This window comes from Aotus nancymaae, unplaced genomic scaffold (genome assembly GCF_030222135.1).
Source record: "Aotus nancymaae isolate 86718 unplaced genomic scaffold, 86718_ANA_hifiasm-v0.15.2.pri h1tg000022l_1, whole genome shotgun sequence".
Taxonomy (NCBI): domain Eukaryota; kingdom Metazoa; phylum Chordata; class Mammalia; order Primates; family Aotidae; genus Aotus; species Aotus nancymaae.
In genome coordinates, this window is record NW_026988435.1 from 13,741,840 (window position 1) to 13,762,246 (window position 20,407).

General features: G+C 35.1%; 1 protein-coding gene across 2 annotated transcripts in view; it reads left to right on the forward strand.

Moving 5' to 3' along the window:
- GBE1 (1,4-alpha-glucan branching enzyme 1) overlaps nucleotides 1–20,407 on the forward strand; it is a 271,257-nt gene that overhangs the window by 5,573 nt on the left and 245,277 nt on the right. The window contains exon 2 of one of the 2 annotated variants that reach the window (XM_064380016.1): nucleotides 1,146–1,198. The exons of the other annotated variant lie outside the window; for it this stretch is intronic. Within the exon in view, the coding sequence (XP_064236086.1) occupies nucleotides 1,161–1,198 (38 nt within the window). The 5' untranslated portion in view covers nucleotides 1,146–1,160. The remainder of the gene's footprint in view (nucleotides 1–1,145; nucleotides 1,199–20,407) is intronic. 2 annotated transcript variants of the gene reach the window in all.

Below are 20,407 nucleotides of genomic sequence, written 5' to 3' on the forward strand. Positions count from 1 at the left end.
GATAGTATGATGCTCCCAGCTTTGTTTTTTGTTTTTTGTTTTTTTTTTTTTGCTAAGATTTTTTTGGCTCTTTGGGGTCTTTTGTTGTTTCATTTAAATTTTAGGATTTATTTTTCTGTTTCTGTGAAGAATATCATTGGCATTTTCGTAGGGATTGCATTGAATCTGTAAATTGCTTGACTGGTATTGTCATTTTAACAATATTAATTCTTCCAATCCATAAGCATGGAATATCTTCCCATTTTTTGATGTCCTCTTCTATTTCTTTCAACAGAGTTTTATAGTTTTCATTGTATAGATCTTTCACTTCTTTGTTTATATCGATTCCTATATATTTTATATTCATTGTAGGTATTATAAATGGGATATTGCTTTCTGGATTTCTTTTTCAGATTGTTCGCTGTTGGCATATATAAATCCTACTGATTTCTATATTTTGATTTTGTATTCTGCAACTTCACTGAATTTGTTTACCACTTGTAACAGTTTTTGGATAGAGTCTTTAGGATTTTCTAGGTATATAATCATGTTGTCTGCAAACAAGGCTAATTTGGCTTCTTCCTTTACAGTTTTGATGTCGTTTAGTTCTATCTGTTGCCTAATTGCTGTGGCCAACCACACCAAAAATTGTTGCTTACAGCGCAGAAGTTTTATATCATAGCTGAATGGTGTACTTTTTTCTCAGTACCTGACCAAGTTGTGGGCTCTGAAGGAAGTCAGATGTCAGTGACTGTATAAGGCAGTGAAGAATCTGAAGATGACAAGATGTACATGACCTGCTCTTCTGCACTAGTAGGTTCATTTGCTCTTTGCAGCTGGAATCTCTACTAACTCCAGTCATTCCTGAATTCTCTACAGTGATGGTCAACGGGCTCTGACCTCTTCTCATTTTCAAAGTGCCTTCAAATGACTTCATGGAGCATTTTGGTTTAGTTTAGGCTCTAGCACCTGCTGCACCACCTCCTGAGAAATGACTGTGTGTGTCTGGTAACTTAGAGGATTCCTTTCAGCTCTCACCAGACTGGGCCTTGGTCAGTGAGTGGGATGATAATATTGTCCTGTGAAATGTGCTATACTTTTAGACTGATAAGTATATCATGCTGCTATTTGAAAGCACATATTAAATTTTGATTATACATTTATAGGTATTAAAGGAAAATATGAAAGTGTATTCTTCAGAGAGAATTGCTACTACCAGGTACCTTTCATTCTAAAGTGAGCTTATTTTTTACTGAAGAGTAGATTTTCTTCTTATGGTGATATTGGCTCATCAGTTTATGTACACCACTGTTTTGAATCCAGGGTTCTTTTGTGTTTAATATCCAGAAGAAGCCCCATTGTGTTTTGTGTTTAGGGCAACAGGAATCCAGTACCTTGACAAAAGTAAGACTCTAAACACATAATTATGTAGAGTTTTAAAAGACATTATACATCTTACATTCATTGATTTCTTATACAAATCCATTGTAACTTATTTGACATTATTTAAATTATGGTAACTAACTTGTAAAACTTGATGTGTAAATTATGAGAGTAATTCAAACTTTAAATTTAGTTTCTTCATATGTAGATATATCTCTGTGTGTGTATACAAAATATTGCTAAATGACCCATGTTCTAAAGTAAAAGCAAAATGAGGCTTAAGTTTTAGCTCTCATAACTATTAAATAGCTTTGAGTCCTAGGGAAAATTAATTAACCTCTGTGAACTTGTTTCTTTCTCTGTAGAAGATGGATAGAATCCACTTTGTAGGGTGTCTTGAGGACTAGGAATATACGTAAAGATACTCAGTAAATAAATAATAGTTTGATGATAATATTAGCAAACTAATGTATCAAGTTAAATATTTACTAGAATATTATTTTCAGAAGGTTTTGTTGTTTGCTTCTTTAACATTGTATTCTGAAATCAACTCTCAGATAAATACCATGACCAGAAATTCCCCACAACTCTTTGTTTTGACAGTTAACTGTGCCTTACTTTAGGTGGGTCCTTCTTTTTTTCTTAGTAGGAGTGATTGTGTGACTGAGGTGAGGCAGGTGGTAATTTTAATCATAATCTAATAGAGAAGGAAAGGAATATGTTTAAACTTTGATCCTTAATTTAGAGAGGAAATGATAAAGCAATTGCCAGTTTACTAGAAGCTGAAGGCAAGACGAGTCCTTGGATATAATGAGCACAAAGCTCCTTTTATTGAGAGAGGTAAATGCTAGCCTGCAGAAATTCAAAATCACTCTTCTCTTGATCTTTCTTTTCTGTCTTTTTCTCTTCTTTCATCTGACTGCTAAGAGTTCATATTCTTGGGCATCAAACAGCTGCAGGGATTTTCTTCCTCATGAACTTGGATGGTTAGAGGAATGGTCATACTGAGTTTACTAATAGCAGGGGTAACTTTGAAAATCAGACTAATGTAGGAGGAAAAAAATATGTAAAAGCAGCATAAAAGTTTGAAAATGAAAGAATTATTCTAGTGGAGTCTTAACATATGATATGTGCATATTAATTAGAAAAAAATTCTAAATCCAATGTCTTGCCTTCTCTTTTTTTTCCCTCCCTTGCTTTTTGATATGTGATGACTGCGATTATTTTCAATAGGCTTGATTTTGCCATAAGAGGCATAAAACCAAGGAATGGAATATTCATATGTATTTTAGCAGATCCATTGAATGATTAATTTTAATGAGACACAATCTCTGGGTTTATAAACTAGTTCTACAATCCAAACTATGATAATCAGAAATGAAATATACAAATTTACTTCTTGTATAGGTAAAGTTGAAGTTTTCCAAATAGCCAGCAAAAAGAATTAACTGTTTGTTTTACCAGTGTTGATATGTTATTCACTGTCATCAATCTAATTTGTTTTCATTTTCATAAATAATACCTAGCCACAGATTATATACAATTATGAATAAATACACAATACAGATATACACATTATTACAGAAACATGATAAAATTGGTTATACATTTAGGTTCATGTGATAGAAAATCCAACACACTTTCAATTAACAGAATATCCCACAAACAGTGAATTATAGAAATAGAGGCTTGAGAAGAAAAGTGAAGGTCAGTGGTTTGGGCTTTAGCATAGATACATCCTCCTTTATCTTTCTTCTATATTATCCTTATGCTTAGAAGATAGTTGGGCACATCTTGGCACCACATCCATGTTTCTAGCTGGAACATGTGCCTGCTTACTATGTCTATTTTAGTGAAGCATATGTTAGCTTTCTTGTAAACTTCAATTAGTTTTTCCCATTTATAGGTTATTGATCAGAATTGTCCCATGGTCATCCTTAGCTGAAAGTGAGCCTGGATCATCAAGACTTTTAGTCGCACACATATGTTTCTGAAGTGGATCCTTTTGTCTCATCCATCACAGCTTCCCAAGGCTCTTTTCTTTTCTCAAGAGGAAACTACATCTGGCAGGAGATGAAAAGCCCCAGTGAGATCATGTTGTAGTCTCTAAAATCACATCTATGCACAAATCATTCTGTGCAGAGTCCAGGCATTCCTACTCTTCCTGAGAGGAGTCTATAGTAACACCTCTCAGTATTACCAACTTAGGGTTTTGGATTTTACTTTGCTAGGCCTGATCTCTTTGTTTTTCTGTTTTGTTTTTTTTTCTTTTCTTGAGTATACAGAGACTTTTCACTGCTCTGTCTTAAAATAAGCTGATTCAGTCCCTTCAGCTACTTTGCCCTAGCTCCACTATCTTCTTTTTTTTAAAATTTCATGAATAGTTTATTCTTTAAAAATATAAGACTGTTTTGAAATGAAATTGGTTTGTTAATTACTAATAATTTTTTCATGTTATCTTGGGGTCAGGAAAAAATGATCAGTTTTAAGTTATTTGGAGAATAGAAAATTTGTATGATTAAAAAGAAAAGGAGAACAAAATTAAAAATGTCCATTAATTTATGCTGTCTTTAAAGCATGAATTTTTTTTTTTAACCTAACTACACACAAATGGATACTTTTCTGTGCTTTTCTTTTTAAAGCTTAAGATGTTTAACTATCAGGTTTCTTGATAGTCATTTCTGTGCTTTTTATTATTTTGACTCAGCTTTTTTCTTTCTGCATTAAAATACTCTGATACTTTTGTTTGCTTGTTTGTTTTTTGCATATGTCTTGGAGTCTTCCATCCTCTTGACCATTTTGATTGGCAGTGCTATTTTTGTGGTTTAAGTTGTGCTTACTAGTGATAGGAGTGTAGTGAAACTAACAGGTCTCTTTTTGCTTTACTTCTCCAAAGTGCCCCTAATTAAAAACTATATGGTACCCTGCAGTATTAGGCAAACTTCTACTCCCAAGTACAATACATTAACAAGAAGTACATAGAAATAAGGGTAGTATCAAACCTAAGGGTTGGTTTTAGCAGGTTCCAAGTACCTTTAAAATCAGAGGACATTTGAAAATATAGTGAAGAATGTTTAGACAATTGTAAATTGTGTTAGATTAAAAAGTTCATTCTGAAATAATTACAGACTCACAGAAAGTTGCAAAATGAGTTTAGAGAAGGCTCCTGTACCTTTCACCAAGTTTTCCCCAGTGGTAATATCTTACATAACTGCAGTGGTTGTATCAAAACCAGGAAATTGATGTTGGTACAAATTACAGGCCTTATTTACATTTTTCCAGTTTTTACATATGCTTATTTGTGTGTGTCAATACTTCTGTACAATTTTATCACATGTATATATTAATGTAACTGATACTACAATGAAGATAAAGAACTGTTCCGTCAGAATGCTCTCCTGCTATTCCTTTATACTCACGTTACCCCTCCCTGACCCATCCCTAACTTTTGGCAACCAGTGAGTGATATGGTTTGCATATCTGTAATTTTTTTTTTTCATTTGGGGAGTGTTCTGTGAATGAAATCATATGTAAGTTTTTGACAGTGGCTTTTTTTTTTCACTCAGTATAATGCCCTTGAGATCTCTCCATGTTGCATACATCAATAGTTTGTTCCTTTTTGTCACTGAGTGGTATTCCATTGTATGGATGTACCATCCATTCAGTTAAGTTTATTTATTAACCTGTCGAAGGACTTTTGGATTGTTTCCAGTTTTTGGCTATTACAAATAAGGCTAAGATATGAATATTTATGTGTAGGTTTTATTTCTCTGAGATAAATGCATAGGAATGCTGTGATAGCTGGGTCATATGGCAAGCATTTGTTTAGTTTTATAAGGAATTTCCAGATATATTCTAGTGTCTGTACAAGTTTGCATTCCACTGGCATTATATAAAGGATGTAGTTGATATACATCCTTGCCAGCATTTCGTATTGTCACTATTTTTTATGTTAGCTGCTCTAATAGGTATGTAGTGCTGTATCAATTGTGGTTTTAATTTGTAGTTTTAATACCTAATTATGTTTAAAAATCTTTTAAAGTATTATTTTCTATTTGTACGTTCTCTTTGGTGAAATGTTTATTCATGTCTTTTGCTTATTTTCTAACTGGATTGATTTTTCTTTTTTAACTTTCGTGTGTTTAATTTTTGAGATGGAATCTTGCCCTGTTGCCCAGGCTAGAGTGCAGTGGCATGATCTTGGCTCACTGTAACCTCCACCTCCCTGTTTCAAGTGATTATCCTGCTCCAGCCTCCCTACTAGCTGAGATTATAGGTGTGTGTCACCACGCCTAGCTAATTTTTCTATTTTTAGCAGAGATAGGGTTTCACCATGTTGGCCAGGCTGGTCTCTACAACTCCTGACCTCAAGTGACTAGCCTGCCTTGGACTCCCAAAGTGCTGGGATTACAGGCGTGAGCCACAGTGCCTGGCCTATTTTTGTGTTTTGAGAGTTCATTATATGTTCTACACATAAATCCTTTGTTAGATTTGTGGTTTACAAATATTTTCTTTTAGTCTGTGGCTTGTCTTTCTATCTTCTAAATAGAGTCTGTCACAGAGCAAAATTTTTAAATTTTAGTAAAGTTCAGAAGTTCAATTTATTTTTTTTAATGAATCATGCATTTGTTGTCATATCTAAAAGCTCTTTGCCTAAGTCTAGGGCCTCAAAATTTTCTCTGTTTTTTTTTCTAAAGCTTTTATTATTTTACATATTACATTTAAGTCTATGATCCATTGTGCATTATTTTTTTGTGTAATGTTTTAGGTTTAAGTCCAGGTTTATTGTATTGCTTATGTATATTAGCTTCCTTTAAATGATCATAAACTGACAAATTTGTATTGAGAAGCAACCTGACCAAAATTACACTCATCTTTAATCAGGTGTTGCTGAAATATATAAGCAATGATAATTTTATTATAGGTCATTGAAAACATGGAAGCAAAATAACCCATCAGTTTTCTCATTTATGAGATCTAATTTTAAGCTTTGACAAACCCAAAACTTTAGGAAGCCAGTCAAAAATTTGTGATATATATAATAATTTATTCTCAAGTAGGTGCCTTGTGTTAAGGGTTTTTCTTTTCAGTTTTTAATTTTTATATTTTTTCTATCATGTCACAACATTACTTTATTGATTTATATTCCAAACCTTTCTTCATATGAATCTGTTTAGACTTGAACTTATAATTTTAATTTTACTGTATATATTTAAAAATTTCATTTCTTGGCCAGATGTATTAGCTCATGTCTGTAATCCCAGTACTTTGGAAGGCTGAGGTGGTTGGACTGCATGAGCCCAGGAGTTTGAGACCAGCCTAGGCAATATAGTGAGATCCCATCTCTACAAAAACTAAACAAAAATTAGCCATATGTTGTCAAGCACCTGTAGTCCTAGCTAGTTGGGAGGCTGAGGTGCGAGGATTGCTTGAGCCTAGGATGTCGAGGCTGAGTGAGCTAAGATCGTGCCACTGCACTCCCTCTGGGTGACAGAGCAAGACCTTATCTCAAAAAAAAAAAAAAAAAAAAAAAACCTTAAAAAAATTTTATATTTTATTCTTAGAACCCTCTTATTTTACATTATTTCTTAATGTATCAGTCTTCACTTCTACATTATGAAAACAGTTGCCTTTATTTATATCCATTGAAGTACAGAGGAAAACCAAAAATTCTATTGCTTTTAAAAATAAGTTTCATTCATTTTGTCTGTTTACTTGACTTCAATGACAAGTAAATCTAATATTTTATGTTATAATTTTACTTGTAAGAATGAATTGGTGGCCGGGCGCGGTGGCTCACGCCTGTAATCCCAGCACTTTGGGAGGCCGAGGCGGGTGGATCACGAGGTCAAGAGATCGAGACCATCCTGGTCAACATGGTGAAACCCCGTCTCTACTAATACAAAAAATTAGCTGGGCACGGTGGCGCGTGCCTGTAATCCCAGCTACTCAGGAGGCTGAGGCAGGAGAATTGCCTGAACCCAGGAGGCGGAGGTTGCGGTGAGCCGAGATCGCGCCATTGCACTCCAGCCTGGGTATCAAGAGCGAAACTCCGTCTCAAAAAAAAAAAAAAAAAAAGAATGAATTGGTTAAATCTTAAGTAATGTCAGTATTTTCCAAAATTAATTTCTTTTATCTAAATGAAATTAGATAAAAGTATTGACACTTTACTTTATTCCAATATCAATATTTTCTTTGATGTTTATCAGGGTTTATTATGCTATAAATATATTAGAAATCAGAGCATGCCACTTTCCAAATAGAAATTGAATAGTTGTTGAGAGACAGAAATTGTTTGTACATTTATTTGGCAAAATTTAGAAAATTTATGAATAATATAACTAAAAATTTATCCACCTTTAAACAGAAAGGTAAAGTGGTGCTTTTGAGGAAATATTTATTCTACAGTTGTAACTCATTATAATGAATTTGAGGCACTAAACATCCAAAAGTGACTTTCACCAATTGTACTGATAATAATAAATATTATCATCACCATCATTACATTAATTATTGTTATAATTTATGTATACATCATTTTATGTGCATTGGGGTTAGAGTCTGCCTTTCTAAGAAGCTCCCAGGTGATGCTGATGCTGATGCTTCCTAGAGGGTTCTTTGAGTAGCAGGTGATCCCATACCTCTCTTCAAAATGGAGCTAGCAAAGGGTTAAATTTTATTTTGTAAATACTTAAGCTATAAGTATGTATTTCAAATTAAAAAAAATAAGTAATATGGGCTGGGTGTGGTGGCTCATGCCTGGAATCCCAGCACTTTGGGAGGCCAAGGTGGGAAGAGCACTAGGTCAGGAGATGGAGACCATCCTGGCCAACATAGTGAAACCCCGTCTCTACTAAAATACAAAAAATTAGCCAGGTATAGTGGAGTGAGCCTGTAGTCCCAGCTACTCAGGAGGCTGAGGCAGGGGAATTGCTTGAACACGGGAGGTAGAGATTGCAGTGAGCAGACATTGTTCCACTGCACTCCAGCCTGGTGACAGAGTGTTGTTCTGTCTCAAAACAAAACAAACAAACAACAACAAAAAAAAGTATATATGCTGATGAGGTTAACCAAATTACTTAATTTTTTGGTGGTCACAATGAGTTTTCTAACTCTTATTATAGGCAAAAAGTGTTTTATTGTTAGTATTACCAAAGTTGCTTTTTCTTACATCTGTACTATGCATTTTACTGTTGCAGATTAATAAAAAATTTATTCCTAACACTCCCTTTGGCACAGGTACTTTTCTGTATGATAGCAGAACAAATATGAGTAAGATAGGCTTTCTACCTGACAGGAGCTCAGTTAGACAAATAAACACAATAAGAGTAGATACTTGGTCACAAAATTCAGTGTAGTACAGATGAAAATATAACTTGTTCTATTAAGGAAGGGAAGAGTATATATATGATAAAGAAGTTCTTTTGAATTGCTTCAAGTTCTCAAAATTATTTCTCTATTAAAATTAGAATGAGTCTTTAAGAATATGGAGGTCTGAGTTTTGTAGAAATAAATAATGTAATAGCTAAGACATTAATCTTCATTAAAACATTTATGAAGGTATCATTTGAACTTTTATATAGCTTTGGTTACTTAAAGTGAATGTTTACTTGCAAAAATGATTCAGTTACAAAATGGGCTTGTGTAAGAATTGCCACATTGTGTGAGAACTGGAGCCTCTAAAATAGCTTGTAAATCATATTTGAAAACACAACAGCATGTTTCTTTATAACAGATAAGCCCATTTTGGAAGGGATAGTGGACTGTTTTTAATGGGATTGAGGCAATTCCTGAGTAACCTAAGTGGTTCCATTTCTGTATGAGTCAGGGGGACATTATGAGTGTTATCTGGATAGGAGGTTTCCAGAAAAGCAAATGAGTACTGAATGCCTCCTCCTGATTCCATGTTAAGTGTCCTGCCTAGATCAATGTTATCCAATAGAAATATAATATAAATCACACATGTAATTTAAACTTTTCTAGTAGCCACATTAAGAAAGATAGAAAACTATTTTTTACACTATACTATTCAACCTAATGTATTCAAAATATCATTTCAGCATGTAACTTAAAAGATTACTGATGAGATATTTTACCTCTCATTTATTCTAAGTCTTTGAAATCTGATGTGTATTTTACAACTTATGGCACATCTTAATTGTGACTAGCCATATTTCAAGTGTGTAATAACAATGTATGGCTGGTGGCTACCATATTAGACAGTGCAGGTGGGTATCTGAAATAAAAGCTTTTAGAAAGAGTTGGTATCACTCCACAAAGAGATTCAAGGGGAAGATTAAGGAGGGAGTATGGTCCAGTCAGCTCTGTGTTCATAACAGAGGTAATTAGACCCATAGAGATTCTGACTTTGTAAAATAGGGACTCAGCAATTATTGACCAGTGAGTTTTTTATATTTGAAGAGAAATAGATATGTTAAATGTAAACATGAAGATATACCACGTACTTAACTGTGGCTAAGTAGGTGATCAGGTTTGCCTCAAATTATTTGGCATGGCTAGCCCACATTGACCTTTTCATTGAGGAAATTTTTATTGATGTCATTTTTTTAATGCTAAATGGATCATGCCCATCCTATACAGCAAAAACACAAACTACACAAAACAAAAACATTGGGGCAGACAAAATAAATCTGGTCTTTCTTGGTAAAGTGACCAAGATCAGGTGACTGCTGTCTGCTTTAATAGCCCTAGACCTGGATGTTCCTAAAGTTCTGGATGTTTTAACTTCACTTGGATTCAACCCAAATTAACAGCTGTTCCTAACTTCGTTGTCCCAAGAATCTTGCTAAAGTGAAGTGACTCATTATGACTTGCATTATTTTTGAGTTGGTCTTTGCCTGTAAGAGAGGGGGGCTGGAAAGGTTGCTTCTCTGCTAAACTTAAAACTAGTGATAATATTGTGGGTGGGGTGTGTGTGTGTGTTCATCATGATGTGTGTGCCTTATGTCTTTTTATGCTCTTTTCTTCATGACTTGCTTATTTTCTTTAGATGGTAGTTTCTTCAGTGTTTATACTTTTTATTTATATTTTCATATCTCACTTTAAATACTTAATAGTTAACCTCGTACTCAGTGTAAAAACATTGCTATTTATAAAAGTATTTGCCTTCATGAGCAATCAGTCACATTCTTCCAATGGAATGTTGTTTTCCTGCTCTCATCCATGTTGTCTTTTCCACACTATGCTGTTTAGTACGTGCTGACTCATTGAGCATCTCTGGATGCTGGCTGTGTGTTTTGAATTTAAGAAGAGAAGAATGTAGTTAGGGAACACATTATTGTCTTTTGGTGTTTTCTATAGAATTTAGAATAGAGGTTTGGACTCAGGGGTGTTTTGCAAATATGTATTGACTAGGGGTCTGGTCTAGCTTATTCTATTATATTAGAAATCTAGAAATATTTATTACTGTCCCTAGAAACGGTTGAGAGTAATTCTTTTATCATGTAGTGGCCTGTGGTGGGTGAAACCTCTCTCACATACCGCTTAACCTTTCTCATGTCTAATACTACTCGTGAAGAAGATTGTAATTTGTGCATTGTGCTTTTATCAGGTTGCTGTTCCCAATGCAGTTAGTGTAATTTTTCATTTCCTTACAGTCCTCGGGCAATTCTGTTTAACATGCTTTCTATTTCAGAACATTCTCCTATTTAAAAAACTTCTTTTGCCTCAGGTTCAACGTGCTTTTCCAGCCAGGCCAGTAGTAATTTCTGTCCTTGCTGGCTCCATTCACCTTCACTGTTAAAATTTGATGTAGATTTCCTAAGAAGGTTTTCTTTTTGTGTTTATAGCATAGCAAATGATGAGGTGCCTATGACTTCTTTGGTATTATTTCGTTTGCAAAAATATTATTTCATTTTTATTACTAATGGGAAGACATGCCCAATTTTCATATTTATTTCAAATCTGTTTCAGTTTTTTATGTCATAAAACATCCTTTTTAATTAATAGTATTTTAATTGTCCACCTGAAATTTTAAAGTTGTTCATAGGCTTTTCCTGAACAATAGTCTTTACACTAGAATAAGAGACTGATTTGCTGATTTTTTTAAACGTTCAAGTTCATTAAATAGGTAGCAATTTCTCTTTTTAAAGTAGTATTTTAAAAGTGTATGAAACAGGTTACCTATCTTTTCATCCCAAATGGTTATAAATTAGGTATGATTTTTGACTTGAGAGGAGACAGAATTCTAAGTTGAGGCTCTTGAAGCTACTCTTTGGATCTGAAGTTGGTTATAATGACATCCTCTAGAAGAATTTAGGTTTTTAACGGAGGAAACTCTGGCAAACAAAAGCATGCAAGAGAAGTCCTTTGCTATCTTATTTTAAAGCACTACTGGTTTACATTGAGGTTAAGTTTTGAAATATCTTTTTATAATATCAAGATTTTCAAGAGATCCTAGGGAATATAGATAGGTAAATGGAGGGCTAAACTAAACTAAAATTAGAACTCTGGTTATAATATAAATATGTATTATACATTTTTTTTTTAAGACAGAGTTTCTCTCTTGTAGCCCAGGCTGGAGTGCAATGGCATGCTCTCAGTTCACTGCAACTTCCGACTCCCGGGTTCAAGCGATTCTCCTGCCTCAGCCTCCTGAGTAACTGGGATTGCAGGTGTCCGCCACCACGCCCAGCTAATATTTTTTGTAATTTTAGTAGAGACAGGGTTACACCATGTTGGCCAGGCTGGTCTTGAACTCCTGACCTCAGGTGATCTGCCTGCCTCAACCTCCCAAAGTGCTGCGATTACAGGCGTGAGCCACTGTGCCCGGCCCAGTAGTATACATTTTTATATATCATACATGTTGTATGTGTGTATATTTGTGTTGCATACATACCACATACACATATAACTTGTATTATGTATACATGGCTTTATATTATGCCTTGTATTAGTTGGAATGTTTTCCCATTAATTGTACTGATTTCTGTGTACAAACATGGGAGAAAATGGGCTTTTCTTCTCTTTGGGGATACTCATCATAACGTTAGTGAGAAAGGAAGAGTACTTCTTTTTTAGGTTATAGTTTGCATTTTAAATTTCATTGCTGTTCCTCTCGACTTCCATCTGTGTTGACATTTGGGAATTTTGTGGTTGCTCTTTCTCAAGTGGAGTGGAAATGCTTAAAACAGAATTTACACTTTTAAATACAACCGAGGCTATATCACATTGTGATTCACTCCAGGTCTGAATACTTTTTCTTTGGCTTAAGAACAAATCAAATGGTTTGTTGAACTAAATATTTCTCAAGATTGAAAGCTTACTGATTATTATACATTATTAACATCCATTTTTGCATTAATGGACAGATCTGGCTAAAAATACAATGATAAAGTTTTAGATAATATTTTATGGCATCAAAGACGTTTTTATACAGGTGTTACTGTTAGTTCTTATTTGTGAATGACATTGTGGTTTTATTTTATTTTGATTTTTAGTTTAGGTTCAGTTATAACCCAGGAAATACTACAAATTTGAATAAGCCACAAATAGCCAGATTTGGTGCTGTATGACTTTTGTTGACTCTGTGCTCTAGTTTTTCTTAACCTTTTAAATCCCTGTCAGCATTTTCTGTATGTGTGTGTGTGAGAGAGAGATTTTAGGGCTGAATAATTAGTGGTTTGGACCTCAGTTCAGTTACTGAGAGGGTGAATTCCCTAAGACTACTTTTAGCTCTTAATGTCTGTGATGGAGTCTTTTAGCCAAAATTTGATTTTAAATAAATTGTGTGTGTATGTGTGTGTATGTGTGTGTGTGTGCGCGTGCGCGTGCACTTTCCGACACTCTTAAGCAATACAGTAGGGGCTTCTTGTAATTTCCAGAGACAGGTAATCCAGATGCACTATTCTTAGCTGTTTGTATAGTTGATGAAAGATAGCAAAATCTCATAATGGCTTTAACTATCTCATACTCCTCATTTTCGATTCAGGGCCTTATTGAGTATCCTTAGATGGTTATTTTAGCCATTTATCTCAGGTTTAGTTCTCTTCTCCCTGGTACATTTATGAGAAAAATAGTAATTAGAAGTTAAGTCATCTCCAACCTGTGACCATGTAGTTCATGATTATTTGTTTTTTGTTTTATTTTGGCTTTTCTTAAAGGCCAGCTTTACATATGGGTAGACACCAGTTTAAAATAAAAAAAAAAGGGAAATTCTCTCTATATAGCTGAAACTCTTACTTTTTTGGAGCTAAGACAAAATTCAGCTGTGAGATAAGACAAAAGTTGAAAGAATAGATTAAATAACAAATAACCAATATACTGTAATATGTATTTGTTAATTATTATTATTATTATTTTTTGAGAAAGAGTCTCATTCTGTTGCCCAGAGTGGAGTGCAGTAGCAAGATCACAGCTCATTGCAGCCTTGAACTCATAGGCTCAAGCAATCCTCCTGCCCCAGCCTCCTGAGTAGCTGAGACTACAGGCGTATGCCACTGTTCCTGGATTATTTATAAATTTTTTGTGGAGATGGGGTCTTGCTGTGCTGCTCAGGCTGGTCTTGAACTCCTGGGCTCAAGTGATCCTCCCACCTCGACCTTCCAAAGTGCTGGGATTACAGGTGTGATCATCACACCCTGCCTAATTTTTATTTTTTATTGTTTATTATGGGCTTTGGAAAGGAATTGAAGAAACTTAATCAAAAGTCATGTGTAATATATATAATGTTTGGATATGTGTTTATAGTTAAAAATAAATGTAAGAAAATCAGCAGAAATACTTTCTAAAGGAGTAGAATATATGTCTGTTTTCAGAGGATGATAAGCCAAGGTAAAATTGGCTTAACTAGTTTTGGAAGCCTCATGGAAAAACTCAAGTCAATAATGAAACCTCTCAGTAAAAAAAGGCAACTAAAGAATCTGTGACCACATTATTGTGTTACCTAAGTTGATGGACAGGGTAAGCTATTTTATTTTTCTATTAAGGAGGGATAAATTCTTAGGTCCGAATGCTCTTGAGACAGACATTAACTCACTCAGTATTTGCCAGACAGTGTGTTATGTTCTAGAATGTGCACCCCTGTCTTTTGTTCTTGAGTAATTTGCTGGCTAGTTGGAGGTAATAGGAATAATCTAATGATAAATGGTAGAATATAGAATTTACCGATAACAAAGATGTCATACACCCAAAATAAATTTCTGGGTCTGGACATTGCACACTTAGAAGTTTTGATGAGTTTCACATGAAATATTTTACTTTAAATATATAAAATCACCGATGGGTAGGTTGACAGTGGGTCAGTTTGCCTGAGTTCAAATCTCAGCTCCCTATTAGCTATGTGCTATGTCTGAATGTTTGTATCACCCCTGCCCAAATTTGTATATTGAAATCTTAACCCCCAAGATGATGATATTAAGAGACAGGACCTTGGGTGCTGTTTAGGTCCCGAGGGTTCTATCCTCATGAATGGGATTAATACCTTTATAAGAAAGGCATGAAGAAGCTTATTTGCCTTTTCCACAATGGGAAGAAGCAACAACAAGGCACCAACTGTGAAACTATGAGAGATCTCTTACGAGTCATGGAACCTGCTGGCACCTTGATCTTGGACTAACCAGCTTCTAGTACTGGGAACAATAAATTTCTGTTGTTTATAAACTACCCAGTCTAAGGTATTTTGTTATAGCAGCCTGAATGGACTGACACTATGGGTAATTTAACCTTCCTAACCCTTAATTTTGTAATCTGTAACATGGGGATAATAATACCAGCTTTATCAAGATTTTATGAGGATTAAATGGGATAATCCATGTAAAGACTGGCCGGCAAGAGGTATGTGCTCTGTAAATATTATTAATGGTGATAAGGAGAGATAGACAATAAAATGACCCAAGGAATTATATTCTAGGGTATGCAATTTTTATGATGCTTTAAGTAGATGACAGACAAAACAAGTAATCATACCCAATACCTAAAAATTAGAATTTTTCTTTAGACTTCTCTCTGCAAGTAATTACATTCATTATAATAGCTTTAAGTCCGTGCCTTCCAACCTGTGGTGAAGTCTTTTTTTTTTTTTTTTTTTTTAACAAAAAGCATTTTTTATTCTACAAGAGACTGATACTCGTATAAAATTCAACAAAATGAGTTGCTAGAAAATTAAATTAAAAAAGAAGACATATAAAAGTACCATTTTTTAAATTAGATTCAACAGATACAAAAATTCTCTGTGAAACTGCTATAAAAGTTTCTAAGTGCTTACTCTCAGTTTCAATACTATCTCATCATGGACCAGTGACAAACAGTTGGCGACTCAGCAGTGGTCTGTGTCACACAGTTGAGTAGTATTGCTTTAAATATCAATATGAAATTATATATATATACACACACATATATTAAATATCAATATATAGATATATATATATACATATATATTTTGTATTGATATTTAAAGCAATACTACTTGCTTTAAATAATATATATTGATATTTAATATATATAGATATTAATATTTTATCTAGCTATTTATCTATCTATATATATTCATTTACTTCAGAATTTATGTCTATACCCCAAATACCCTAGACCACTTCTCTGGCCTTTTGATTTACACATGGAGATGACCATCTCTCTCTTAGCTAATGGCACTATTTCTATTCAGTAGAAATCTGTCATTATTATCTCTTTCTTCTCTTTACCTATCCAACCAATCCATCATTTATGTTATATTGAATTTTTCCATTCTGTACATCTTTACTGCTAGCTTCTTAGTCCAAAGCCACCATCGTGTGATACAACTTCATACCAGCCTTCCTGCTTCTACTACCCTATCCTCTTTCAGCCATTCTGCATAGAGTTACAAGAATGAATTTTCTAAAAATGTAAATCTGTTTATAACCTTTTATTGGCTTCATGTTTTAATTACACTTTCCTTGGCTGAATGGTATGTAACAATTACATTTTCAAGTTGTTACGAGGCATTACTCCAGATGGGCGGTTATAATAGCTTAGTTGGGTTGGTGGTTGTGTAAATGTTAAAAATTCTGATTTGAGAGATTGCCAGACATTAAGATTAAGAAGGAATACATCAGAGGCTGGAGATTATTTAGGAAGCTCTATAGCCAAAGGGATACTATTCTCTTCATGCTGTTTACTAACTGTATGCTTACCTCTCAGTTCTTTCCAGTTTAATACTGAGCCAGATCCCACTCTTTCACAGGATGATTGGCATATCAGGTAACAGGCTAATTTGTATTAGCAGCAATCTGGAAGTTTTGTGTAGGGTTGGATTCTAAGTAGACTAAGGAGGATGCAACATACAAATATGTGTATATTTAATTTAGATGGAGCCAAATTTATGTATAGGAGTGTTCTTAACAGGAGTCTGGATCTAATGTGTTAACTTCAGCATCTGGAAATGGCTCCAGCAATTTGCCTGGTTATTTGACTCAAACTTGGGTTCAGCAATGGCCAGCATTTCAGTGGGGTTGAGATCCCTTAACGTCTCTAGCTGTGCAGGTAGGAGGAAGGCAGAGGAAAGTGAAGTGGCAGAATACATTTATTATGTGCAGTCCTCTCCTGGACCTCCTTACTACAACCCTTGTGAGATTCCAGAGGCCATACCCCTAATTAAGAATTGAGAAATATGTTGGTGAGGAGAGCAGACCTGTATGGTAGCTCTCAGCTGGGAAATCTCATTGGGATATGCTGCCATTGAGCTAGATACATTGATTTCAGTGGGGATCATGGGGTTCAGGAGTGGCAAAAGGCTTTTTTTTCGCAGTGCTTTGGCTTCATGGATAAGGTAGCTATCATTTTTATAATAGGCTAAGATGTGGAGTGGCAGTTAGTGTTTTGAAATGTAGGCTTTAGTGGTCATGGCTAATTGGTTATAATATCCTTAAGCATACAATAAATTGGCCATTTACTAAATTTTTACTTGATCTCTATAACTGGGGAAATTCTAGCTGTGTCAAGCAGAAACTGGACATTTGTTACTGATATAGGAGCCCTTTGGAGACCCTTGATTTAAGGGGAGGCTGATTTCCCTTGAGAAAGGACATGAAATACTACCACAAATATATACTTTAAATATTCAAGGCTTTCCTAAAGGGACTTGCCATTTACTGGGAAAAAGCCCAGACTTTTGACAATTAATAAAAATGGGTCCTGGAAATAGAAATAGAAATTCCATTTGACCCAGCAATCCCATTACTGGGCATATATCCAAAGGATTATAAATCGTTCTACTATAAGGACACATGCACACGAATGTTCATAGCAGCACAGTTTACAATAGCAAAGACCTGGAACCAACCCAAATGCCCATCGATGATAGACTGGACAGGAAAAATGTGGCACATATACACCATGGAATATTATGCAGCCATTAAAAACGAGGAGTTCGCGTCCTTTGTAGGGACATGGATGAACCTGGAAACCATCATTCTCAGCAAACTGACACAAGAACACAAAATCAAACACCACATGTTCTCACTCATAGGCGGGTGTTGAACAAGGAGAACACATGGACACAGGGAGGGGAGCACTATACACGGGGGTCTGTTGTGGGGGAGTGAGGGGGACAGCGGGGGGGTGGGGAGTTGGGGAGGGATAGCATGGGGAGAAATGCCAGATATGGGTGAAGGGGAGGAAGGCAGCAAATCACACTGCCACGTATGCACCTATGCAACAACCTTGCATGTTTTTCACATGTACCCCAAAACCTAAAATGCAATTAAAAAAAAAAAAAAATGGGTCCTGGATTAATCCTTGGGATAACTGCAGTGACATTGTGGCCTATCAGTTAGATTCATGGCTCATGGAAGTCACCTGGTCTTTCAGCTGTATCTGTATCACTGTGGGTTCAGTGTTTTGGCTGACTAATCCTATGATTTTCCCACTTCCTGAATGCATGATTGCATCAAGCCTGGAAATTGGCAGAATTTTCACATTGATCCCTTGTGGAGTGAAGATTATTTAGGAAGACTAAGTAGAAGCCCCTGAAACTGCCCTTCACTAACAAAAGACAAAACCATAAGCAGTATCACATCCATACAAACATTGCAGAGTCTTCAAAGACTTCAGTCTCAGTGGAGAGTATTATAACATCCCTTTTGGATTTGCTGATTGGATGAATGGATCTCGGAGATTAACTGTGGAGTAACATAATCCTCATCAGTGAACCACTCTAGTTGCTTTGCTTTCCAAAATGTAATATCAGTATACATTTGTCACCCTATATCCACGGGGGATATGTTCCAAGGCTCCCAAGTGGATCCCTGACACTGCAGATAGTACTGAACTATCCGAATCGTATATATACTGAATAGTATACTGAATAGTATATATGCTATTTATTTGGTCTGATAACTGAGATAGCTACTAAATAACTAGGTGGCAGATAGAATTGACAGTGTAGATACATCAGATAAAGGGATAATTCAGATCCCAGGTGAGATGGAGCTGGGACAGTCTGAGATTTCATCACACTATTCTCAATGGCATACAATTTAAAACTTATGTTTACTTTTGGAATTTTCCCGTTAATATTTTTGTACCACAGTTGATTTCAGGTAACTGAAACTACAGAGAGTAGGTGACTACTGTAGTCCTTTGCACCTGGTATGCTGCAGCTGATATGACATCTTTTTTTTTCTTGCTATGCCAATTAGATTAGAGGCCGACTATCTTCAGCTAGCGAGGAGAGCTGAATACCTTCATTGTTTTAGGGCAGGGTGATAACAGTGTTCTAGATCTCTGTCATAATATGGCTCATGGAGACCTTGACCATCTAGGTATGCAGAAAACATCATCTCAAACCAGTACCCTAAAGCAAAAATGCTTTTGAATCTGATGATCAGGAAGTAGCAAGTAGCCTAGGTGGTTTAGTAGGACTCACACATGCCAGATGATGAGTGATAAACTCTGTGCTTTAAAGTTGGTAATCTTGCAAAACTTAATTTAATACTGTGTTCAAATATTGGTTCAACACTATTGAGTCTATAGGTTCTTCCCCCAAATGACTGATATTTAATTAAATAAAGAAAATCAAAAAACTTGATAGTAATTTGAAAAGAGAGTACTTGCTCAAACAACTTACACAGTATAAAACCTCTAAAATGCAAATTTCTCTATAGCTTTTTGACTTGAGCTTTGTCTTTGAATGGTGATTATTTTTTATTGAAGTTTTTCCACTGGAACATACATTTAGGAAATTTAGTGTATTTATTTTACACACATATGTTCATATGTAAAAGTTAACATGACATTTAAAAATACAACTCTGTAGTTTAATGCTTTGTATATAAGAGTAAGAATAAAAGTTATTTTGGAAAACTTTAGAAATAAACTAAAGTTTCTGCCTTCAAGTTGTTTATGACTGATTATGCCTAATGCTCGTAATCAAGTAAAATCTTGTTTATATTTAGCAAAATAACAAAAGGCTACAGAAGATAAGTACTTATGTAGATAGGAGGGGCAAGTTTGTACCACTCTCACCTTTTGTTCAAGTGGAGAAACAGAATTCATGCAAGCAATTTATTGAGTATTTACTATGTGCCAGTTACTCTTATAGACACTTGGAATATAAGTGTGAATGAGGAGACCATACAGCTCATACATTTGAAGAGTTACTTTCCAGCAACAAGAGACAGGTGATCCACAATAAACATCACAAATATTGGATGATAAATGTACGGCAAAAAGAAACATAGAATAGTATAATAAAAATGGTAATTGAGTGTGGAGGGGCAGTTTAAAATGGGCATATTTCAGGTGGAGAACTATTGAGAAGCTCACATTTGTGGAAGGACCTGAAGGGGAATTAGTCATGCACTATCTGGTGGAACAGTGTACTAGACCTAAGAAATGGCCAGTGCAAAAGCTTCTACAAAGGAATTTGCCAAGAGCAGGGGTCCCCAACCAATTTGGCACTAGGGACTGGTTTTGTGGAAGACAATTTTTCCATGAATAGGGGGCAGGAGGATGTTTCATGATGATTCAAGTGCATTACATTTTTTGTGTACTTTATTTCTAGTTTATTACATTGTAATATATAATGAAATAATTATACAACTCACCA